The 25,307-nt window shown below is 43.2% G+C and overlaps 1 protein-coding gene across 4 annotated transcripts in view; it reads left to right on the top strand.

Moving 5' to 3' along the window:
- Positions 1-25,307, top strand: part of ACLY (ATP citrate lyase) — a 75,003-nt gene that overhangs the window by 4,310 nt on the left and 45,386 nt on the right. For 2 of the 4 annotated variants that reach the window (XM_063138290.1, XM_063138288.1), the window contains exons 2-8: positions 11,745-11,909; positions 13,557-13,679; positions 15,032-15,094; positions 15,820-16,010; positions 17,372-17,451; positions 19,540-19,670; positions 24,298-24,416. In XM_063138290.1, coding sequence (XP_062994360.1) covers positions 11,751-11,909; positions 13,557-13,679; positions 15,032-15,094; positions 15,820-16,010; positions 17,372-17,451; positions 19,540-19,670; positions 24,298-24,416 — 866 coding nt within the window. In that variant the 5' untranslated portion in view covers positions 11,745-11,750. Of the gene's footprint in view, positions 1-11,744; positions 11,910-13,556; positions 13,680-15,031; positions 15,095-15,819; positions 16,011-17,371; positions 17,452-19,539; positions 19,675-24,297; positions 24,417-25,307 lie in introns of those variants that run through there. The other 2 variants (XM_063138289.1, XM_063138291.1) reach the window with 2 other exon arrangements.

Raw genomic sequence — 25,307 nt, 5'->3', positions numbered from 1 at the left:
CACTAATACGCTGATATATATCCTCCTTGGCTTTTGAAAGGCCTAATGTCAAAATGGCATTTCGCGAGAAACCCAAAGTACACAATTTTCCGTTCACAGCCCTTTTCCATTTGGACTGAAATGCATCAGTCAGAGTCAAAGGGGCCCAGCCTGGAGGAGAGAATGTAATTTTTAGCCAGAAGTTTAACTTGTACCTCCAGGCATGGGATTCAACCGAGATTTGACCTGTCTCTAGGTCAAGTACATTGGGCACACAGCTTGGAAGACCAAGAACATTTCTCAGAAATTTTGTTTGGGTGGATTCCATAGCAGTAAAATTGCTGTAAGTACAGAATTGTGCACCATAAAGCAATTGTGTTAACACCTTGGCGGAAAACACTTGCAAGGCTGATGGTATGTACTGTCCTCCTTTGGCATAAAAAAAAAAGAAATTAGTGATTTGGCACTCCTCTGTGCATTTGCAATGGCATTAGAGATTTGACTCCTCCATGAGCCAGACGATTGAAAGATGACTCCCAAATATTTATAAGTTTAAACCTGTTCAATTGAACGCCCATTTATCTGCCAATGATGCTTAATCTGCTTTCTGGTAAAAACCAAGACTTTAGATTTAGTGTAATTAATTACCAACTTTTCAGTTTTACAGTAGATGTCTAAAGCTCTTAATGACCGCCTCAAGCCAATGCATGTCAAAGAGAGAAGTACCGCGTCATCTGCATATAGTAAAATAGACAACAATCTATGTGCCAACTTGAGAGGGTGAGAGTTTATCTCAGAGAGCCCCTTGACCAAAGAGTTGATATAAATGTTAAACAAGGTGGGGGCAAGAACACAGCTCTGTCTAACACCAATGTGAGTTGGAATCGCTCTGGTCAGATGGCCTACACGGTCGCATCTCACCTGCACCCACGTTTTATCATAGAGGCTACAAATAAGAAACAACAATTGCCTATCAATGTTGGTATCCTCAAGCCTTTGCCACAACCTGTCTCTCGGGATTAGAATCGAAAGCAGACTTAAAGTCGATGAAGGCTGTGTAAAGTGTCCCTCCGGAAGCAGTTGAGTGAGATCTTTATCATCCTTTCTTTGTTTAAATAAACAAGAGTGCAGTCCAGCGTTGTTCAAATCATGATTGGTTGCTTCCCACCTTCCTCTGCCCCTTCCCCCTCCAGCTTCAACCAACGCGTGATTGCAATCATAGATATCAGGCATCATCTGCATTATGAAAGCAGAGAAATAATAGACCCAGCCCAGTTAAAGCCATGTGTAGGTATTTTAATCTAGTAATCCCATATCCACTTACTTGGAGGTAATCACCATTGCACTCAATGTGACTTACTTTTGAGTAGACATGCATAGAATTGCTGTGTAAATTGTATAGATCATTGTTTACATTGCTTGTTTGGCACCTTCCCATCCGCTCTGCCTCTACTAGTCTGAGTGAGCCCTGGCCGGGTGGGAGAACCCATCCCACCTCTTTTTGCCCACCATTGGCTACCGTGCAGAACTGCATAGTGGTCTACAATTTCCCTGCCTTTTAAATGGCATTACTTGCTAACTGGATGCTTCTGCAGTCTGATGCTTGTGGTTATTTGGAGCAATAATTGTGACATATAAAGCTTTTCTAGGCCTCCAGTCAGTGTCTTTTCAATGCATTTCCCCTATTGTCCAGAGCAATAATTAAGGTCAAGGGAGTAGACAGTAGAGGAGAGGAAGACATTGAACAATTCTTTCTTTGCAGGTTTTGTTAGGAGACAGTGTAGGTAGTTTCTTGGTGGTATGGTATTGGAAGCATGCACGATGTGTCTGCACATCTCTGATATATTCATGAAAGCAGAATGTAGGGTTCTTTATTCCAGGCCTGACGCTTTCCTTCTTTTTTACCTTGGGCAAGGTTGTGCATTTCTCCCTTGCTTTACTCTCATCATCTGTGTGATAGAACTCTTCATCTAGCAATAATGGGGACTAATCTGGAATAGTGGTTTTCATGCTGTATTCCAAGGAATTTAGCTGTTCCTCACAATTCAGTGGATAAGTCCACTTTTGACTTATCCTCAGGTAAGTGTGTACAGTAGGGTGTTCAGCCTTAGGTCCATATCTGACCAAGTGCAGGTCCCAATCCAGCCCTCCAGGGTTCCCCAGATGGCCACACCCGTTCCCTGTCCCCAGTTGTAGTGTATATCTATATGGCAAATTAAATCTGCCCACCACAAACCCTCCCCATGCAGTGGGAAACTACACTCACTTGATCCGACATCCCACCCACTTTTTCAAAGAATATCTACAAAAGCACCTCTTATACCAGCCTTATAAACGTCCACAACATTTAGTCTTTCTGCCTAAATCCCCCTGTTCTAATTCTACGTGGCCTACAAGGCAGAGGCCCCAGTTCGGTAGCACTACCTTGCCTGCTCACTTGCAGTTTATTCTACATGCTACAACAAATAGCTGTTTAGAAGTCTGGCTTATATCTGCCTATTGTCGTTACATATGGTGTCTAAAAGGCACGCCTTGTTCATTAGGGGGAAAAGTGATTTAACTTCTAAGGAAATTATTGATTCAGCACCTGTACTGGGTAATATTTAATATACCAACGTTTTTGCAGCCCAGAATCCTGCTCCCAGTATTTGTAGAGTGGCTGGGGGGAGGGGGGAGGAATGTGATGCAGGAAGCTCAGCTGCTGATGGGCTCTTGCTTTGGCTGTGCTGGCCTCTTGTTTGCAGCCTTGCAAGCCTCTTGTTTGCACAAGGCAACCTGTCAGCTGTTGCACTTTTTTTGTGGATTCAAAACCCCATTGTGAATGGCAGCTGTTCTGCCTGAGAGCAAGCAGGGAGACAAGGACATGTAGCTTATCCTTCCTGTTCATTTGACAGCTTCTTGAGGAAGGTTTGAATATTCATTAACCTTGTGGCATTTTCTGTGTTTTTCAAACCCCTTTTGATGAACAGCCGTGGGCATCTGTCCAGGAAAGTTGATGCATGTTCATTTACCACAGCATAGGACACTGGCAGTTCCCTAAGTCCATTTCCCATTAAAGGCATAAAGGTGCATAGATCCAAAATCCCAGTTGTTTCCATACCAACTTCCAGTGCACCTAAGCAAAGCATTGTTCTTCTGTGTAACTTAGTTCACAGAAATGTTTCACTAGTGGTTCTTGCATTTTCTTTATTCAGTTAGAACCCTTGCAAGATTTTGTGTTTACATTTAAAACCAAACCATTTCATTTTCCATGGAGCAGTGGATTCGGGAGGCAGAGTTGACAGGTTTAATTTATGTTCTGCTAGTTCAAAGATCATACCAAACCACAGTGTTGAGGGTGGGGGCATAAGATAGTTCAGCTTCCTGACTCCAAGGTTGGAGCCAGGAAACTGCACTCCCCTCTCCATCATAGCCAGCTGTTAGAAGCTGTGAGGTATCTGATGATGAGGAGTCTGGGGATGAAGAGCCGCAGGCTGGACCCAGTACCAGCATGGCTGGGCAGCAGCCAGCAGAGGCTCCCTCCAGCTCAGCCTTAGAGGAAGAGCAAACAAACATCTTACCGGTGCCATCGTTCAAACAACAAAGGGCGGAGAAGGAGGCATTACGCAGATCCAAGCATATTGCTACTAAACGCCAGATAAACAGGGAACAGCTGTGATTCTGGGCTTGGGTATTTAAGTAACAGTGCGCAGGCCAGGATCTTGTCAGACTTAATCTGGTTTGCCTGAGAAAGCTCTGGACCTTGAAACCTTGGCCTTGTCGTGTTTCTGCTATACCGGTTGGACTACGGACTTCTTGGACTCTGTGACTCTCTCCTGCCCTTTGGAACTTGGACTGGCTTTGTGGACTTTCGTGACCCTCTCTCCTGGACCCTTTATGACAACTGGATGGATTTATGGACTGGCTTTGACTTCGGCGTAAGCACAGGAAGACTGTTCTGTTTCTTTATGTTTTGAACTGTGTGAGAAATACAAATTAAGTGTTATCTCTTCATTTGGTGTGTTTGCTGGTACCTGGCGGTCTTCCCAGTCTGGGCACACAGCCCATGTAGATAAGTTAAAAAGTGGCTGGTTGCAAAGCCGCTTCCTCAGGACACCAGCGTGGAGAGAACCATACCACCTACCTCTCCACTCTTGGAAAACAGAGCATAGAGAGGGCATTCCCAGGGGCAGGAGGGGAGGAGACAGGGGCGGCTAAAACATGATGTATCCTATGGCCGCCCCAGCCTCCTCCCCTCCCGCCCCAAGAGCCACCCCTAGAACTCTGCTAGAATCACCCATCTAGCAAAACTGCAGGACGACTGGAGTGTGGAGGCAAAGATCCCTTACACTGTCCTCCCACTCTGCATTGGATTGCACCTTAAAGACTGAAGATAGCCGGAATAATCTTGGGAGAGGCATTCTCTCCTATTCCAGAGAGAACGGGGCTTCTGTGTTCTGAGTTTGCATCTGCTATGACTTGGGCATGTATCGTTTAAAAACAAAGTATGCGGTCTTAAAAAAATTTTTTTTTTTACTTCTACGCAAACTTATGCAGAACTTAACCAATTAAATCTACTTATACAATTAAGTGATTATAGTTGCAACCCTAATTATGCTTATTGAAAAGTGAGTCTCATTGACCTCAGTGGGGCTTACTCCTGAGTAAATATTTCTTTAATTGGGTGGCATCCCTATACTTTACCTGTTGCCTTTCCTGCGAAGATGAGAATTTCTGTCCCCGGAACTAGTCTATGTTGCAAAAGCCTTGTCCTTTTCAATCTCTGTTTGAGATACCTTCTCCCTTCGATTCATGAGAGGTTTTAGTTATAATAATAATGGCACAAATATTGCTATCAAATGTGAATTTCATCAATGTTCTGTTCCAAATCCCTAAAACAGTCTAAAGTGCACCCTACTAAGTGCACACACTTAGGTGCACACCAGAGGCACAGCCCAGGCGCTGCTGCTGGAGATGCGGACAGGCCACAGGGAGCAGCAGGGTGGAAAACTGAGAAAGCGCTGAAGTTATGCCCATGTGGGCTCTGTTGGAGGACTTGCCTTTGCCAGGTCAGCTGGAGTTCCTATGGCTGGAAGAGATTACCTCACGAACGAAGTAGACATGGTAGAAAGAAAAGCTACTTTTACTCCGTTGCTGCCAGACTGCCAAAGCTGAAGGATGTGCATTGCCTCCTGTACAACTCCAAAAGTGACACAAGTGCGCACTTAGCCTGGCACTTGGCGTGGCGCTATGGCGTAGCATCTGGCAATGCCACCTTAAGTACCTGCTTTATTTATTTATTTATTTATTTATTACATTTTTATACCGCCCAATAGCCGAAGCTCTCTGGGCGGTTCACAAAAATTAAAACCATAATAAAACAACCAACAGGTTAAAAGCACAAATACAAAATACAATATAAAAAGCACAACCAGGATAAAACCACGCAGCAAAATTGATATAAGATTAAAATACATGCATGGGCAGGAACAGAAGCAAACGCAGCCTCGGTGTCGAACCGGTGGAGTCGTCGTCTTCTTCACAGCATCCCCTTTGAGAGGTTTTAGTTGTCCCCATGTACAGAAGTTATTCATGGCACCGTAGAATAACCATTACTATGGTTTTAATTTTTGTGAACTGCCCAGAGAGCTTTGGCTATTGGGCAGTATAAAAATGTAATAAATAAATAAAAGGAGCAGTAGCCAAAATTGTACAAATTTTGTTTTGTACAAACTGCTTGTCAAGCTTTCTGGCTCCTTGGAACTGCTTAGATTTTCTTTCTCTTGTCATGCTCCCTTGGCACTCTTGTCAAATTTGGAGCACAAGTTGACAACAGCATCTGGAAGACTGATGTTACCTCCATTCATAGAAGACCTTTTAAAAAATAAACAGGTCTCTTGTGGCATTCTGGGGGAAATGAGTGCCTTGCAAGTTTTCATGGTGGCTCTTAAAACAGACTAATGTCGCTTCAGCACTGTGAGAATCAAATGTTTGGGGGCTCCTTCATGATTTGATTACAGTCCATTATTACCAATGGCTCTGTGACAATTATACACAGTGAGTTAACTACCAATCAAATACAGGCATTAATTTCAGTTTTTCATCTCTTGAAAATGGCTCTGTCCATCCTAACTACCAGCGTTTGTGGGGAGGGGGGGTTGGGGGGAATCTTTTGGACCATTGGTCTGCCTAGTCCAAGGAGAGACTTTTTTTAAAACCAAACCATGAGGTCCACCAACTGTAGCCAGGTGCAGAATAGTGGTTCAAAGGGTGGGGTGGGGAGCATACTCTTGGAATTAAGAGAATCCCATAATGTTCAGAGTCCCATGATGGAATGGGGGAGAATGGATCTGTAGGCATTCAAATTAGGCTCAGCAGGTCATGTGATGGATACCAGGTTGGACCTAGAACTGCCCCTAGGGCTGCTGGGAGCAGAATAAAGAGGATATTTTTGATGTGCCATTTTAGAAAATATAAAATCAGCTGTTCTCAGAGGTATTTTTCAGGCTGGGTGATGCACACGGGGTCCTTTTTGTAACATTATTTGATGAAGAGATTTTTTAAAAGGCATTACAGTAATATGGGCTTTGGAATTTTACTTATGGTCAACATACTACCTTTTTTTGTGAGGCTTGGACAATGTTGATTTTAATCATTCTACCATGGGAATCTACACTTGGGGAAGAAGATTTTATGCCATCAGAAACTGGAACTTTATTCTCTGTGAGTTCATCGCCTCCAGCTACTATGTACTTAGTTTGGCTACAATTGACTTTTTAAAAATATAGATATAGATCAACTTCTAAAATTATCTCCTGCTTTGGTCTACCAGTCAAAGGAGCCTATGTGCTTTGTTGGGCGAAAATGAATCTGACTTGATGTAGTCCTGGTTCACACATCATATTAACCCAGCCTAGCCCAACCTAGCATCCAGATCTGTGCTACTGAGTGTTGTAGTCCAGTACAGTTGGGGGGGTACCAAGTTGGGAAAGGCCGCACTAACCCATGGTTTTCCTCTATGCAGGGTTTGGCTGGCAGATGATTAATGAAACTGTGGTATGTTCTCTCAATCCCTAGGTTGCTAGAGATGTAAAATTCCAGAAATTTTGAAGCCATGGAAAAAACCCGGGTTTTTTGACTGGGGGGAAACCCAAAATTTCGGGAAAATTGAAATAATGCAATATTAGCACTTTTTACAGATTGAAAGTCACTTTGTTACTTTAGTAACATAAAATGTAATTATGTCCAAGTTGGTTTGGCATAAAATTATTACATTTGGTATATTAAAAGTACAGTGTATTCAAACAATTATTACAAATTTAATTTACTATTTTACTTTTTTTACTCTTTTGGTAACAAATGGAGCTACAAGCTCCTGAACTGTTAGGAACACCTGAACTGTAAGGAACCTCTTTGGTTTTGCCAGTTTATGAGGAGCAGGCAAAAAAATCAATTTAAAAAAACAACAACAGAAGAAACCACTAACATTAATAACAAAGAAAATTATGTTTCCGCTACTCCTCCAGTGTCAAGACATAAAGTACCCATTCCCATAAAAAGAACTGAGAAAAAAGGGGGAACCAAGATTCAATGAATATACATGAAATTTAATCAGACTCATTTTCTGACCTATAGCTATCACTATTAGTTTCAGTCTCTGCTTCAATGGCAGTGCTGCCTCTAGAGGCAGAAATGCATCTTGCTCTTGCATTTGAGAGTTGTAGTCTCAGTTTGCAACCTAGGACTTGCTTGTCCTTGGTGCACAGACATTGTAATAATCTGATACTGTACAGTTTTTAGAAATCATTTGGAGAAGTAAATATCCGAACACCTTGTCTTAAACATTTTATTCATCATACTAAAATAAAACATCCCGTAATCCGTTTTTTCTTCATTTTTTCCCAAGTTTTCCAATTTGGGGGGGGGACGGGACCAAAAGAGGCTTCAGTAAAGAACAGGAAAAACCTGTTTTTTTTCCCAATTTTTCCCGGGTTTTTTCCAGGCCTTCACATCTCTATTTTTCCCTCACCTTCTTTGCCCAATCCCTCTCCGTATCCCGAATACTTTTGTGGCATTGTAGTAGAAGCAGAAATTGTGTCTACTGCCTGCTTACTATTGGTCTGTACTACACATGGGGTGTGGAAGATTTATCAGATATTCTTGGCACCACTTCTACCTCACCAAAGAAAAAACTCCCTTCCTGCCCACCGCCTCTATAACCTGGCAAAGCAACCCATGAACAATGCATAGTTGTGAGTTCACATGTTACAACCCAAAGTATGAGCTGGTTCACATGTAATGACAACCCAGTGTACCTTTTCAGTATAGGTTGTCATTGAACCTCTTTCTGGGTTGTTCGTTGTAAACAAAGCATGGTTAGCACATCTGTGTTTGCACATTACAACAACCTAGAATTCAGCAGCTCATATCATGGGTTAGCATTATGTGCAAATCTGGAGGGGTCTACAAACCTTCAGGTTAGGCTCTACAGGTCATGTGATGGTTCCCCGCCCCCTTCTATCCCTTTTGCCAAACCTGCTTTTTGTAATATCTTGCCTGAAGGAGATCTGAAGTTCTCAAAAACTTGTCTGTATTTTGGTCGGCCTACTAAAGCTATTACACTAATATGTATTTTGGAACTCTTGATCAGTTAATGTGCGATTGTTATGCTAATCAGCACACAAAGGAGGCAGAGGCCTAGGGACAGAGAAAGGCACAACAATTTATAGATGTTGGGCAGCAAATTATAGTTTTTTATTGATATAAGCCTCTTTCTCCCTCCCCTTTGAGATCAGCAACCAATGAGGAACCATATCAAAACGTTCTATACTACATCTCCCTCTTTTGCAGTCAAATATACCACTGCTAAGTTATTTCCACAGCACCCAGGGTGTCTGACAATCCAAGACACCCATGAAGGGTTCTGTTATCCTTTGCTTTCTTAAATGGGTCTCTCTCCCTACCCCAAGCAGGCCTAATTGAACTATCTGATGAAAGCCACAGTTGCACTCTCTCTCAAAAGCTCCCAAAGCCCCAGGGAGATCCATCAAATGTTTTTTTTCTATAACATGCCCAGAGCCAATCCCATAATAAATGTGGTACAGCGGCATTTCAGAGCTTTAACAAAAGAACCCCGTACACACACATACGCAAATAGACACAGAGCAAACTCGATATCTGGAGATCTGGAAAGCTTGCTTGTTTTTTATGAGCTTTAGCTTGGCCCAATTATTGCAATAATGTGAATTTTGAGTAGTTGTTTTTAACGGTCGACATGGGTATGTTTGCTTTTTGTGATCAAGAATTGAGCAGAAAACTTGTACTCTTATTTTTTACATCTGTCATTTCCTCTATTTCTTCTTTGTCTTTGACGTGCAATTGATGGAGATCAGAAAACTTCTGCTTGCTTTTGTTTTGTGTGTGTGCTGCCTGGAAGAAAGGTTGCATACTTGCACAATTGACAGCCTTAGAGAGGAGTTTGTTGGAATTGTCTGGACATCTTGGTACTAGAACAAGATCTGCATGAAAAGATGTGACCACTTCATGTAACTCTGCCAATAGAACCTCACAATGCAATTCGCATCTTCTGAGAGCCAAAGCAAAGTTCACATTTACACTTTGAAAGGCTTACTCTCATGGTCTGCGTGATTAAGAATGGCCTGCTCTTGAAGAGAGCCTGCACACCAGACTCCACACAAGTTGCAGTTCTGCGCATGCTGTGTGATTCAAGGAGAAGAGACTTATGCAGGCATGGAACAGCCTCCCCCTGAGAGTAGGTAATTGTACAGTTCTAGCTGCTGCAGAGATGTAGCAGAACGACCACCTCCAGTGAAGGCTGATTGGAAGGGAAGGAGCTAGAGTGCTAAATCAGGCAGCAGTACAACAGGGGATGGGTGCTTTGGGATTACAGGAGCATTGGATTACGTAATTTCCCACAACACTAGATGTTCTGCATGGCACACAGTTTGGGAATTGCTAAATTCTGAACCTTGCCTCACAATGCAAATCCAGGGAAAAGGACCTTATTGGAGATTGTGTTGGGACTGGATTCAAATCCCATAGCAACATATTTTTAGAAGGACCTCCATACATTGGTGCTTGCACCTGAAGTGGAGGTACCCTACACCTGAAATTTCCCAATAGGGGCGTCTCCAAGCACTCACAGCCTTGGTTTTCCTCCACTTGTAGAATTGGAACAATGACAGAAAAGAGCCCCTTTGGGAGCAAATGTTGGTGTCCATTTGTTTTGATATTTTGTGTTGTTTATTTGCCTTACCTTTGATGAGATGGTGAACATGATCTGGAGTTTTTTATTTTTATGGCAGTAATCCCTGAGCTGCTGTTTGTTGTTTGCATTGTATTTTCTTCTTTTAAATATTTGCGTTGTAATTTTATATTTTAACTGTTTGTATTACATTGTCTTTTTTATCCTCCTAGAGGTTTGTTATTGGGCAGATTTAAAATATAATAAGTAAATAAAAGTATGGAATAAGAATGGCTAAAATAAATAATGGAAACATAGGAAGCTTTGGCTCGTCTCACCCAGTCCTGCCTATTTGACTATTTCCAAGGCTCTTTAAAATTTCTTACTGAGGATTGTCCGACCACCTAGCTATAGCTATATTGTTCTTAAGTAGTGCCAGTGCTAAATCAACCTATGTCAGCCCCGAAGTATTTGCTATAGTTGCCTTCAATTAGGAATTGGGGAGGGGAGAAATTTTTAACATCACCTAAATTTATTTTGCAAGGTGTCTTTTTCAGTCCATCTCCCTCCTCAAACACTCTTGTATCTTGATGTTACTCATTTGCAAAGCATGGGCAGTTGAAAATCACATCTTTATCTCCTCAAAACTAAAACAAAGAACCTTGGCCCAAAACATTCCATTAATGAAAATGTTTGCTTAAAACAAGAGCATGTTATAGGTCTTGTAAAACCACGTAGATCTGGATGTGTAAGGTAAGATTGTTAATGGCATCTGTTTTATTATAAAGGAATAGCCTAACAAAATTGACTATGGGCTAAGGAGACTCAGATACTTTTTTTTGAGAGCGATAGTGGATCAGAGGCTTGTTTCAGCATCAACTACTGAACCTCTGTAGTTCAAGGGAGCGTCCATTACGTTGCTATGTAGCCTGAGTTAACGACTGAAATTACATTAAAAACCAAGGATCTATAAATTCAGATCTCCCTCTTGCCCACCCCTGATTATATGTGGGATTCAAAAGTGCCCTTTCAGACTTGGACCTGTTTCAGTTTCAGAGATGGAATTACTTAGGGTTCTTTTAGATCATTGATTGATAGGTAGGAGATTCAAGGCAGGTAAAAGGAAGTACTTCTTCACATAATGCATGGTTATCCTGTGGAATTCACTGCCGTAAAACCTGTTGATTGCCACCAGCTTAGATGACTATAGACGGGATTCATGGAGGATAGAACTACTTGTCATGGGGTCCAGCCTAACCTTTTCCCTGATCTGCTAGTTTTCTCTGTGAAGTTTTTACCGGGGGTGGGGGGAATTAGACATTGATTCACACTATCCTCATGCATTTTGAATGATATAGTCCAGCAGAAATGTTGTATCACATGAGTTTTCAGAATATGTCTATCAGTTCTGGGGGGAAAGTTGACACCGATTACTATTGGAGAAGTAAGACTTAACACCAGTAAAAATATTTACAGTGGTAGCTCCAGCACGTAAGGCCATATTAAAGTGTAAATCCTAAAATTAATGATTCAAAAAGGTTTTTTTATGATTGATGTGTATACACTTTTAAATTTCCATTAGGTTGCCATGTCTGCCAAAGCCATTTCTGAGCAGACAGGAAAGGAGTTCCTGTATAAATACATCTGTACATCCTCAGCCATCCAGAACCGCTTCAAATATGCCCGAGTAACTCCTGATACTGACTGGGACCGTCTAATCCAAGAACATCCCTGGCTGTTGACTGAGGTGAGCAGATTTACTGTCACAGTTCTTCTCTTTGGGCTTTTATCCTGGAACTTGGCATCAGCCGACAGTCCCAACATCAAACATAACAGCAACAATTAAAAACAACAACTATTTTTTAAAAGGCATTCATGCTAAGTAAACCGCAAGACAAGCAGTACCGGCTTCCACCCGGAGGATCCCTGGTTCTTGCAACACGCAAGATGGAGTCATAAGCAGCCTTAGACAATGACCTTTGCAACTGAGGCCTCCTTATAGTGCTGGCTGTGGGACGTAGCCAGGGAGAAGCTTTGTTTCTGGCTACTGCAGAGCTTGTGGCCAAGCAGCCCTCTTTACTCCCCTTGTTGACAGCTGCTACCATAATGAGATGTAGGTCAGCCTCCACCTGCGTAGCGCCTTCTTCATGGAATATTTGACCACAGGTAAATAACGAATGGTCACTTGACAATACTGACCTGTCCACAGACCAGGGTGTTATGTCATACCTTTTACTGTCACAGAGTCCTGCAATCTCTGGGTTGAAAAGTAATGTCCGAGATGCCCGTTCGTGTGCACCTTTTGGTTGGCGTTATTTTCATCCTTGAATGGAAAGGTCTTGGTGTCTTGCTTATCTCCCCTTCTCCCCAGTTCTTTAGTTGTGCAAATTGAATTGCAAGCAGGAGGCATCCTGTCCCTCTTTCCTTTCTGTGGCTTGTTCTCCTGGCTGCCATCCAGTTTAATCGCATTTAGCTGCTACACAGTCCCATTTTTCTTGCTGATGGAAGGCAGCTGTATTGGTAGCTAATTAAATACTCTGCACTTAGTTACGTGAGTCATTTGTTGGCATGTATCAACGGGAAATATAGGACTCTGTGAGCCTTGCCAGAAGGCAGCAAAGGCTCAGGGTGCCCTTTTTATTTAACAAAAGGATCCTTCAAGCAGGAGTTGGAAAATACTTTTAAATCCTTAGGTGCTGACATTAATGTTTAGGGTTGCTGTTAGGTAGCGCCATTTGCTGAGCAGAACTACCTACAGATGACCAGACAGCGGAGAAGTGCGAAAGTTGATTCATTTGGGAGTTGGCAAATATTAGTCAGGTAGGCACATGTGTGAGCTAATAAGTATTGGGGATTTATTTGCAGAACTGATGTGAGGCTGCAGTAAATAAAAATGAAAATTCTACATGGAGACATGCATGTTATGTCAAGAAACTCTATATAAATTATGCTGGTTGAGCAGATTTAAATATATTTGGATTCCTTACCCTGCCCCCAACCAATTTTTTCTACTTGTGTTAGTCAAGGCAATGTATACAGGGTACAGAACCTCTGACCAATGGGGGAAGCCCACTGCTGGCTACAAAGACTGGAGGCAAACATACATGCTTTTCTTTAAAAAGAAACAGGCAGGGCTTTCTGGTGTGATTTTGCATGAGCAGAGTGGCTAAGACACGTGCCACCACGCTTGCACAAATTGCTGCCGGGAAGTAGCACCTATGAACGTAGCTGAGCCTGCTTCTACATTACTTCTGCCCTGTGGCTGCAAGTCTCTTTGCATGGAGGATACTTGAATGTCTGGATCTTCTGAGAACTGACAATTTGTTTACAAGTTGCATCTATTCACCTCCGAGACTAGTTTTCTACTTTTGCGATTTTCTTTATAAAATTCTAGCGTCTAGTAGTGAAGCCTGATCAGCTGATAAAACGGCGTGGCAAACTTGGATTGGTGGGTGTGAATCTCGATTTAGATCAAGTGAAGGCCTGGCTGAAACCACGTCTTGGGAAAGAAACCACAGTGAGTGTTGTCATTATTTCTCAGTCTAGCCCACTGAACTGGGTTGTTGTAAGGCTAAATGCTGCTCTGAACTTTTCTAGAGGGAAGACAGGATATGAGTGAAGTAAAGAAAAATAAACATGATAGATTTATGCCCTTAAAGTCTTGGGGAGAGCCCTCATTTCATAACACATGGCAGTGAATATCTCCTGCTTTAGACTAGGTATCCTCAGAGCAGCACCCATGGGTGCCACAACATCCACAGGGACATGTCCTGATGAAGCTCTCACTGCTTGCCTGGGCTTCCTCAAACCAAGCAGGCAGTGGTGCTTCATACGGCAGTGCACTGTGAGGGTTGTAAAACGGCCACTGCTTCAGGAGAATGGGAGACAAGTGGGTCCCATTCAGTAGTACTGGTGCCACCACTTGGGAAAGGAATGTGGGGAGAAGGATGTCAGGGGAGAAAAGGGGGAAAGTAGAGTGACAGAGGGGAGGGGAAAGGGAATGGTTAGGTAGAGGGGAGAAAGCAGAGTGACCGGGAGACCGCAGGAAGAACGGCGTGACCAGGGTGGTGGTGGTGGTGGTGGTGGTGAGGTGAAAGTGTGGAGTCAAGAGGAGGGGAGGGTCCAGAGGGGGACACAGGGAGAAGGGAAAGAATGGGGTGCTAGAGAGAGGGAGAGAATTTATTTATAGTTATTATTTATTACGTTTATAAAATCACATCCTCCACCACAAGGAAAACACTAAAAATTCACATAAAACCCAGGAACAAAGAACAAAACCATAGAATAAAATGGTGTGTGAAGAGAGGGAGGGGGCCACACCCACACAGAGAAGGCACATGCAGACAGATAAGTCGGATCCGGTAAAACGTAAGTTCTTGGATTTGAATAATTTCTACTTTGGCTCCCTCCTAAACCACCATTGGACCATGTCTGTCTCCATGGATTGCAGTTACAAAACACAGATCCAGTGCTGCCATGGACCCTCATGATCCCTACAAAGCCACCATCAAATCATAGGTCAATTTGTTCTTTGGTTTGAGGGGGCTTTGCTTGGCACTCCATGCAAAAAACCATGAAGATGCACGAGGTTCCATGTTTATGTGCTATGGCAGTGTTGGCAAGAAATGGGTCTTTGATTTTCACTGTGCAGTCTATAGACACCAATGTTAGCTTTAATTTGATGGGGGCTGTGTGGGCCCAATGTAAAAATAATAATATAAAGTTTTAAAAGGGTAGTCTTGATCTGACTTGTACCCATAATTCCAGATGCACCAATGGGCCCCAAAGGATTGAAACGCCTTGTTTCTGACAATTGCGTGGGGTGCTAGTTCAGAGCACGTTTATATGTCTGTGTTTCATTTTCCACAGATTGCCAAAGCCAAGGGCATCCTAAAGAACTTCTTGATAGAGCCGTTTGTTCCACACAAACAGGTTAGTTCTGTTTATACACACAAGTTGAGAGAAATCTCTGTGTGTAGAATTATCATGGGAACAAGACTGCATGTGTATGTGTTTGCTGCAGTTCCTATGAACTTGCATTATAATTACAGACCTCTCTTCTTTGTTGAGGGAGTCCTGCTGAGAATGAGGGTGGAAGGTTGCTCTGGCAGAGCCTGGCCTTTCTGGCTGAAGAGATGGGAGTTGAAGTCCAGCACATCTGGAGGGCTCCAGGTTGGGGAAAGCTGTTCTAGTTCGTCAAAGAGGAAGAGCTTTCTCTAAATCACTCTTTGGGTTCTTGCCTAGAGCTTTTCAGTGCTGGCATCCCAACAGGATCCACTAGCTGGTACTGGAGCATTGTGCGGGCCATTTGAATTCCTAGAACTGATTAGGCTTGGCTTCCTGTTTGCTCCTTCCGGCTCATCTCTGCTCTCAAGTAGTCCCAGATAGTCTGCTTGGAAGTCAGGCTGTGATTCTGATTGTGGCACTGCTAGCTAAGGCTAAACTGAACAGGGGGTTGGACTCGCTGGCCTACGTGGCCCCTTCAAACTTCTATGATATTATGATGAAAGATCGCTCTGGCAGAGGAACAAGAGTCTCCTTGGGAGGCTCTTGGATGTCTTTGATTTCCTTCATCAACCTTTTTGTGTTCTGAAGACACACAAGCCTTGACTGTCGGTCTAGTAAAATCTTACCAATTCAGTGTTTCAAATCCACAGGCGGAGGAGTTCTACGTGTGCATTTACGCCGCCCGTGAGGGGGACTATGTGCTGTTCTACCACCAGGGTGGCGTGGATGTGGGGGATGTTGATACCAAGGCTCAGAAATTCTTGGTGCACGTGGATGAGAAGTTGGATGAGTCTGATGTCAAGAAGCATCTCCTGGTGCATGCCCCGCTGGACAAGAGAGAGTAATTCTGAGACGTTGCTTTGTATTTCCTTAACTGTGGGTTATGGGCAGGGGGATGCTTCATGGTGGCTGTTGTGCCTACATGACCAAACAGTATCAGATAGTCCAGGGTGGTCGGTATTGCCTAGTTCACAGTAAGAATCCCGTTTGAAGTCATCTGAGTTTATCCCAATGTCTCTTCAGCTTTGCTTTAGTATAGTGGACAGAGGCACCCTGGGTTGGTCTTACCGTGAAGGAACATGAAGGACTTGCTTTAGGTAGCAGACTTCAGAGCGGCCATTTTCTCCCTCTAAGTTCCACTGTGTGACCAGATGCTAACATCTGAGCTGCACGGCAGGGCTTCCACAATGAGGCACAGTCTCCAGGTAAACCTGAGCCCAGGGGTCTATGTTCTTGTGTGTATGTGGGGTTTTGTTTGTAAACTTGCTGGAAAAGCAAAAAAAAATGTGATCACTATCTCCCAACCTGCCAAGTTTCCTGCATTTCTGGGCAAGTCTTCCCACTGTTGCCTGTCCCAAGGAAAAGCCAATTGGAAGGTAGAGGTCTGTTGGCATTGAAGGCACCCCAGGCAGCAGCATCCAATGCCCCCCATGTTTCCCCAGGGAAGGGCTTGCAAGAAGCATGGCCAGTTGGGTGCCGCTTCTCGCCCCAAGCGCCTTCAGGTAACACTGTGAAGCCATCTTCCCCTGCCAGGAAAAGACAGCCAGGGCTTGCTAGTTTGGCCCAGTATAGCAAAGAGCCTTCAGACATCTTAGCTATGCAGCTGCCAATCACCCCTCAGATTTGATGCTCAGGACATAGTAGGATTATTCTGCAAGTGCAGGGATGATCCCCATCTCCCTCTGTGGCTCCATAGCTGGGAGGAAGGCTGGGTGCTTCTCAGGCTCACCTGAGTGTGATGAAGCACTTGCCATGGAAGGTGTGGCTAGCAGAATGGTTAAACCCCTCCTGTACCCCAGCATTTCTCATGCAAAATGTAAGTACTACAGCTTTAGTACTTGCAAAAGATAGTGGATAGCTTCTTCTGTTTGTTCTGTGTCATGCCTTCTGATCTCTGATGTGTACGCACGTTGGATAGCAGTGGTGGTTTTAAAGGAGACCTCTTCCTTTCAGTGAAATTTAAGATAGACAATAAATGGGCTTCAGGCAGTGACTGACTGTCTCTGAGTCTGACTCATCCATGCCTGGGCCGCTGAGTCATCGGCTGGGCCAAAGGCAGACAGTTCGAAGGAGCCAGTGACAGAGCTATATAAAAGGCCAAGTGTGGAGGACGGGTGTCTTGGTACATATCTACTTGCTTTAATGAATTAATGTTTGTAGGGTTTTTTTCCCCATTGAGTGTCTTGTATATTCTTTCTGTAGCATCTTGGCAAGCTTCATCTCTGGCCTGTTCAACCTTTATGAAGACTTATATTTTACATATCTGGAAATCAATCCACTAGGTAACTTCTCTCCATTATTTTTGGGAAAAGTGGCTATATTTCATTCTGTATTCTGCAATATGGAATAGGAGATGAAGATGAATACAAGGACTCCACTGTAGACTGTTGATACGTTCCCATGAGCCCTTGTGGTTGTCAGATAAGTTTAAATGAGTCCTCCTTCATGAATGAGGAATGTAGAAAGTGCCCATCAGTCTTTGAGAATGCTGATGCAGATGCACTTCTTCAGAGATTAATTTTGATATCAAGTACTAGCAAACTGCTAAAAACAAAGACTTTACAACCATGCTAACGAACCATCTTTGAAATTTTGGTCTTTGTGAATCAAATGTAGGCCAAATTTGATGTGACAATATATGTCGTTGTCTGGCTGTCTCTCTCTCCCTCTCCCTCTCTCTTTTCCTTCTCTCTCATATGTGTGTTTCAAATAGCAGCAATGTTCCCCCCACCCCTCCTGCTATTTTTAAAAAAGACATGTTTAACATAATGCCTAGTGTAGCCCTGAGAGATCCACTTACAACAGAATATATAGCCTCCTCTCTTTCTGAGGGCCATTTAAGGCATTGCACACATTGGCAGATACACCTTTATAGCAGCTTTCCCCAACCTGGATTCCTACAGATGTTGTTGCCTACAACTCCCATTATCCATGTCCATTGGCCATTCTGACGTAGGAAGATGTAGGCGAATGCACCTGGCCGTAGGTGTATAGCATGCATCCATGGTGTCTCTCATGATGTGTGACAGGTAAATTTGGCCTTCCATCTCTCCCTGCATGGCTCATAATTGTTCTCCTGGGGAGGCTCTGGGCGTATTGGCATGCGGACACAGGAAGCTGCCCTATACTGAGCCAGGCTATTGGTTCACCCAGGCTTTTAGCAGCTCTCCAGGTTTTTAGAGAGGGGTTTTTCCAGCCTCACGCAGAGATGCTGGGGGTTGAACCTGGGACCTTTTGCATGCCAAGCACACGTGTGCTTCTGTCACTGAGCTCTTCTCTTTGTGATCTCAAATCCATGATGAAACAGACCTTATTTATTTTTTGTCATATTAACTTATTTAGTATACCAGTAAATTATTAATTTAGAGTATAATCCTGTGCATGTTTAGACAAGAAAAAAGTCCTACAACTTTTTCCTCTCTAAATTTACATAGGATTTACTTAAATATTTAAAGGTTGCTTTTTAGGGTTATGTCCTCCCAAAACAACATATAGAAGAAATGAGAAGCAATGTATAAATTATAGATGATCACATCAGATGTCTAGAAATTACTTACACAGCTGTTCTGCTGACACGTAGAATCAACCAAAGTCTGCCTTGAAGGCCTGCCTAAAAGCCAGAGTTGAAGGAGTAAGGAATAGGTCAGTTGGAAGATTTCAGGCCAACCTTGAGAAGACCCAGTTTCTAGTGCATCACAGCCGTACTGACCTTAATGGTGGGCACTAGAGAAGGAGGCCCAAGCTATATCTTTGCATACAGATAGAACTGTATAAGTGTAGGCTGTCCTTCAGTTAACCTGGTCCCAAACTATTACGGTCTTTAAAGGTTAAGCCCAGTACCTCCACATACTGGTAGCAGTAGAGCTGTTGCAAGTTTGGAGTTATGCATTCAGATTTTCTAGCCCTATCGGAAAATCCAGTTGGCCACATTTTGCACCAGTTGAAGCTTCCAGACCATCTCCAGCCCTACATAAAGTGCATTGTAGCATCTATTTTCGAATTAACTGGAACATGATTATTAGGTCCGTAGAAGAGATTATAGAAGAAGGTTCTATTCTTGGGTTGTGGAGTTTCTTGAAGATGTAGTGGTGGGATCCTGTGAGCCCAAAATAACCAACCAAAGAGGAGCGTTGCCTACTGTGTGTCTGCACAATTGTGCCTCTTTCCTAGGGCTGGACATTTCAGCCTACTTCCAGTCCATGTCAGTTTTCTATGCGCTCATTCATAAGTATGTCCTGTCCTATTTCTGCAAGTCTGTCTAATCTAGAGAGCATCCTGAAATGAAGTGCTTTTTGACTGCTTTTAGTAGCTGTTTGGGAAAGATTCACATTAACCTGGTTGTTTTTCTTTTCTTCTGCCATCAAATGAAGTTGTAACTGCAGATGGCGTTTACGTTCTAGACCTGGCTGCGAAGATTGATGCGACTGCCGACTATGTCTGCAAAGTGAAATGGGGTGATGTGGAATTCCCCCCTCCATTTGGAAGAGAGGCTTATCCTGAGGCACGTGAAAGGGCTTCTCTGGGTTTGGTGTTTAAAAATTAGATGCCCTAAAGCAGTGCTGAGTAACTTGGGAAGTCTGTGGACCATTTTTGACTCCCGAATGCCTCTCCACAGCTCCCCTCTGCAGGCCCCTCCACAGTTGTGGGGTTCCATCAAATATTTAAACAGTTTTTTAAGGGGGGAAAGGTATTTGTAGTACTACAGAGCACTAAATGGTCGGGTTTAGCTTATTTGCAGGCTAAATTTGATGGGCTGTGGCTCTATAGTGCTACAGTTGCCTTTTTTTCTTTCAAAATACAAGTTCCTTTACTTTTGGGGACACACACATGAACACAGGGAGGTTGGGGCTGTGCCAGAGGGGGATGCATGCAGCTTGTGGGCCATATGTTGCCCACACCTGCCCAAGGCATTTGAATGTAGAATAGTGGTTAGAGTGTTTGATTAGGACTGGGAATGACTGGGAATCCTTGTCTTCAAATTCACACTTGGCCAAGAAGCTTCCTTCTTAGGTCAGTCACCAATTCTCAGCCTATCTTCACAAGATTGTTGTGGAGGTAAAATAGGGTGGGGGAAAACCATGTCCTAGGGCCTTAAGCTCCTTGCAGGAAAGGCTGGATATACATTAAATAAATAGAGTTGGTGCTGTTCCTCATGGGCAGAGGAAAATGCTGGCTAAGGAATGCTGGGAGTTGTAGGACTTTTTCTGTCTAAACGTACATAAGATTGTGTCCTTACAGTGTAAAGATTAAAAACTCCCAAGCAGCGAGCATCAATAATAATACCAAAATACAAAAGATACTTATATATATATGAGTCGTGGATCAATGTGTCAGTAGCAATAAAACTGCACTTTCAATCAAGGAAAGCTTTTTTGAATAAGAATGCCATTAATAGATGCCAAAATAAGAGGAACAGTTTTACTAGTGCATGCTGAACATCACTCGGGAAGGAATTCTAAATATGCTAAAAGCTCTACTCTACTTTGAGTGGTCTCTAGGCAGACATCAGGCCCATGTGGAACCAGCAGGAATGCCTCATCCAATGACTTCAGTAACTGGGCAGTTTGATAAGAGAGAAGGCACTCTCTCAAGTATCCTGGTCCCAAGTTGTTGGGAGCTTCATACGCCAAGAACAAAACTTAACGGAAGCCTGATAGCAAATAAGCAGCCAGCGCAGAGGTCTCAGCAAAGGTGTGACGTGGTGAAGGGACAGCCCCTGACAACAGCTGAATTGCAGTCTTCTCCATTAGCTGCAACTCCTGGGCCAACCTTAAGGGCAGCCACATGTAGACTACATTCGGACAACACTAGAGTCAACGGTGGGGTAATAATCAACTTGACAGTTGTTTATCTAAGGGGTACTCTCCACATGGCATGATAATAATCAACTCAGCGCTGATCCTAATCCACACCACAGTTGATTAGTCCATGTTGAGTTGACTCACTCATCTCCTGCCCTGTCTTCGCTCCCTCAGTTTTCCCACTAGTATCCGATCAGCTATTGCTGCCAAAAAACTATCTTGCTGGCTGGACTAGAGCAGCAGCCACCGCTTTGACTGTCCTTGCCTTGCGACTTTGTGGCTGGTGAAATAACCAATGGTGGCTGAAGAAATAACGAGCAGTGTCCTCCATACAATAACCAGCGGTGGTTCAGATAGACAACTCTGCACAGTGTTGGCTATTTGAGTTGGTTATTTTGGCCAAATAACCAACTGTTGGTTAAAAAAACTCCTGCCACACAACACAATAACCCACGGTGGGCTAAATAACGAACCATCAACTATTCAAACCACCATTGGTTATTGTTTTGTCCCAACCCAGTCATAGAGTTCCTTGTAGTCATCCAATCTGGAGGTTACTAGTGTCTGGACCACCATGGCCAAGCTATCCCTGTCCAGGAGAGGCTGTAACTGGCATACCAGTTGGATCTGGAAAAAGGCACTTTGGTAGCCTTTAGGGCCTCCAGTGACAAAGATGAATCCAGGGGTACTCCCGCCCCCATGTTACAGATGTATTCTTTCAGAGGGAGTGCAATGGCATCCAGACCATCTCCCAGGCTCAAAAGCCACTCACCCACACACGGCCTCTTGTCTTGCCAGGATTCAGTTGCAGTTGTATGTCAAGTGAGTTTTCCTGGCCTGGGACAGAAGCAGATGACACATAGGGCAGTAGATAACTTGGCTTCCACTTGGAAATATGAATTCCCTTCAGAATAGTTTGGTTGTATTCACCCAAAATCTGTGTGTCTCTGATGCTCAGCAGAATATTGCCAACAGATATCTCATACCCTGGCATTTTAAGAAACTTAATAATTGTATTGATGCACAAGCAAGAAGAATAGTCTATTTGCATATGTGTCTGTTAAATTGTAGTCTAGCCAAAAAATCCATTTAGTTAACCTTTTCTTTCCTTTTTCTTTTCTTCCCTCTCCCCTGCCTGTGTGTTACGGCTCAATTGCTGATGCTTAACTCAATTGGCAAGGCTTCTAATGGATGAGTTTTAATTTTGGCCTCACTGAATCATCCCCCTTGTCAGGCACTAATAAGGGCTCTTACGACTCCCTGCACTTCTGAAGAATTTTAATGCATGTAGGCCTGGCCTCTGGAAGAGCTAAAACCAAAGTGTCGTTGGGGATCTCTCAGAGGAAAGCTCAAGATCTTATTAACTGCAGTCTGTTCCTTTGCCTGATAACTCAGCATATTTTCCTCTTGATTGGGCAGGTTAGTCCCTCCGTTAGTGGTTGTGGCACTGGGACAGAGGCAGGCAGTGCCTTTCTCCTTCCCCTGCCACCCCTTCCCCTTGCCACCATCAACGTTTTGATGTTTTATAGCATTCTTTGGACCCCAGATAGTCCTGCTTCCTTCCTCTTTTCTTTTAAACCAGAACCTTCAAACTGGTTTGAAATCCTTAACTGTAATTAACTTGATTTCCAAAGCACCCTTCAGGATAAAGTCACCAGGGTAACAGCTCCAGTATTAGCACCCAGCATGGTGGATCCAGTGTTGGAGCCCTAGAAGGCCCACCTTTAAAAAAAAAAAGAAGACCTCTGACTGTGGGATTAGATATTACCTTAGCAAATGTAAGTTCTTAAACCCATGTTTGACAACATGCGTGGGGGGGGGGCATTTACCAGGTATTAAATTTTGGTCTTTTCCTGCTCACTCAGATTTGCTACCCTGATCAGTTCTGGAATCATTATGGTTAGAACCTCTTCCCAAGTGGATGGCACTTGGTGCTCGACATATTAGAATAAGTTACCGCAATCTTACAATCTTGGCTGCTAGAGAGGTGTGGTGTATAGTAGCACATCAATTACAGTTTGATCCATTCTCTCATGCAAAATTGACTTTATGGGGAAATCCAGATTTAAGAATCAGAAAGAAAGAGTTCTTGTGGAAAACATGAATGGATAAGATGATTTTTTTACTTTGGATCAATTAATAGGCCCAGATGGCGAGTTTTTGTCCTTTTCTGATTTGTGTGTTGAATATAATTTACCTAATACGGCTCAGTGGCAATACTTGCAATTGCAACACCTGCTGGAATCTAGGTTTGGTCCAGCTGCTTTTACAGCTTCAGAGCCTCCAGCACTGTAAGAAACACTTATAACAGCTGAACTGACATGTCGATCCACAACTCATATATAAGTATTTAGTAGCAGTAAACAAATATGATGCCCATAGTCTAAGACAGGATTGGAAGAGAGAATTGGAGTGCCCTATCTTGCCTAACCAATGTATGGTTGCTCTAGCATCTGTATATGAAGCTTTTATGGATCTTAGGCTACATCATATTCAGCCAAAAAAAAATGTTTGGGGTCTGATGGACTCCACAACACCTTTTCAATAAGGGTTTGTCTCCCTTGCATAATTGTTGGAGATGTAATGCACCTAATGCTTCTTTAACTCATATCTTTTGGCAGTGCCCCATAATTGCCTCTTTTTGGGAGGAGGATTAATTTTGTACTGAAACAATCTATAATATGGAACAATGTGCATCCCAAATAACCTACTGGCTTCTTGGAAGTTAACACATAGTCAGTGCAGATGGATCTTCAGAGCCCTTATGACAGCCAAAAGACTTATACTGCAATGGATTGAGGACCTAATAACACTAACAACTTTTGAATGGGTGTTATACAGGCGCAACTTGCGAGTGGATAAATATATGGATATTTGGTCTGCTTTATGCATAACTCCCCCCCCCTTTTTTTAATGTATGGTACACATGATGGGAAAATGACAATATTGTTATATATGATTTTTCCCTTTTTCATTATGTATTTTCTGTTCTGTTTAGATGATATTCACAATAAAGTGGGGGAGGAATCAGTGGGCGGGAACTGGGTGTAACGTTTCCTCCCCTGTCCACTGATTTCTCTCCCTCCTGCAAATGCCACCCCTGTGAGAGACTGAGTGACCCTTTTTCCACTTGGGCTTTTCCCCCAGTCAGACATACATCTGGTTTTGTGGCCCAATTGGGGTGGGTAGGGATGAGTCTAAGAGGGTATTTGTAGGGAGAAATGTGTGTATGTGTGGAAAGGATTAAATAACTGAGTGTTACAAGAGTTCAATACTCCATCCTGATAAATTTTGATTCCATGATTCTAAAATTGTTGTTGTCTGCAGGAAGCCTATATTGCTGACCTAGATGCCAAGAGTGGAGCCAGCTTAAAATTGACCATCTTGAACCCCAAGGGCAGAATTTGGACCATGGTGGCTGGAGGCGGTGCCTCCGTGGTATACAGGTACCAAGCTCAGAGTCTTTGAAAGTGGTCTAGCAGTTACAAAGAGTGGAAAGGAGCGTGGCTCAGTGCAGCAGCAGCGGAAGGAAGAAGCTTTCTACCTTTTGTGTGTTAAAACATCTGCATCATTCATCCTGAACTCCCAGCAATCCATGCTTTGATTGGTCATCACTCACTCTTTCTTGCCCAACCATCCCACTCCTATTAATCCTTGTCAGAAAGGAATGTTGACATAAGGGCTTTAGGGAAGTTGGATGCATTTTTCCCTCTCTCGTTCTCTCTCGTTCTCTCTCTCCCTCCCCCCTCCTTTCTGTGGAATTGTACTTTAAATGCTTAAGAATTTTTGCCATCCCTGAAATGGAATATGAAGCTACACTTAGACAATGTGATACTTCTGCTTTTTCCTGGTGCCCTTATGCTGCCAAGGCTGTGTTTATAATTGCATAGCTGCCAACATATACTATATAAACACACAATCTGATAACCTGATGCATAATTTTGTATCCTGAGAATCTCTGCTTTCTTCACACTGTTTTTTAGAAGCCTGTTTCTAGTCCTCATTATTTGTAGCAAAAATGTGTAGGGAGAATTCTCAAATCCTTAGGCTTACAGAGTTTCAGCATCCTGTGTGGCTCCATATCCTGATGTTTAGAAGACAGTGAAGTTCTGCAGTGGTTCCTCCCATGTGACATTAGGGTGCGGGGAGACTGCACTTAGCTCAGTTACAAACACTGCTGTATACATTCTTAGATAAACTTAAATTTTGGAAGTTGAATGTATTTTATGCAAAATAATTGGATAGGTGTACACGTACTTCAATTCTGCCAAATTCTAGTCCTTGCTATCCCAATTAGATGCTGCCTCTTTGCAAGCTGCAACCCATCTACTCTCAGC

The sequence above is a fragment of the Elgaria multicarinata genome, chromosome 11 (assembly GCF_023053635.1).
Source record: "Elgaria multicarinata webbii isolate HBS135686 ecotype San Diego chromosome 11, rElgMul1.1.pri, whole genome shotgun sequence".
Classification (NCBI taxonomy): Eukaryota; Metazoa; Chordata; class Lepidosauria; order Squamata; family Anguidae; genus Elgaria; species Elgaria multicarinata.
The sequence above is the reverse complement of the archived record's forward strand: the minus strand, read 5'-3'. Positions and strand labels throughout refer to the sequence as shown.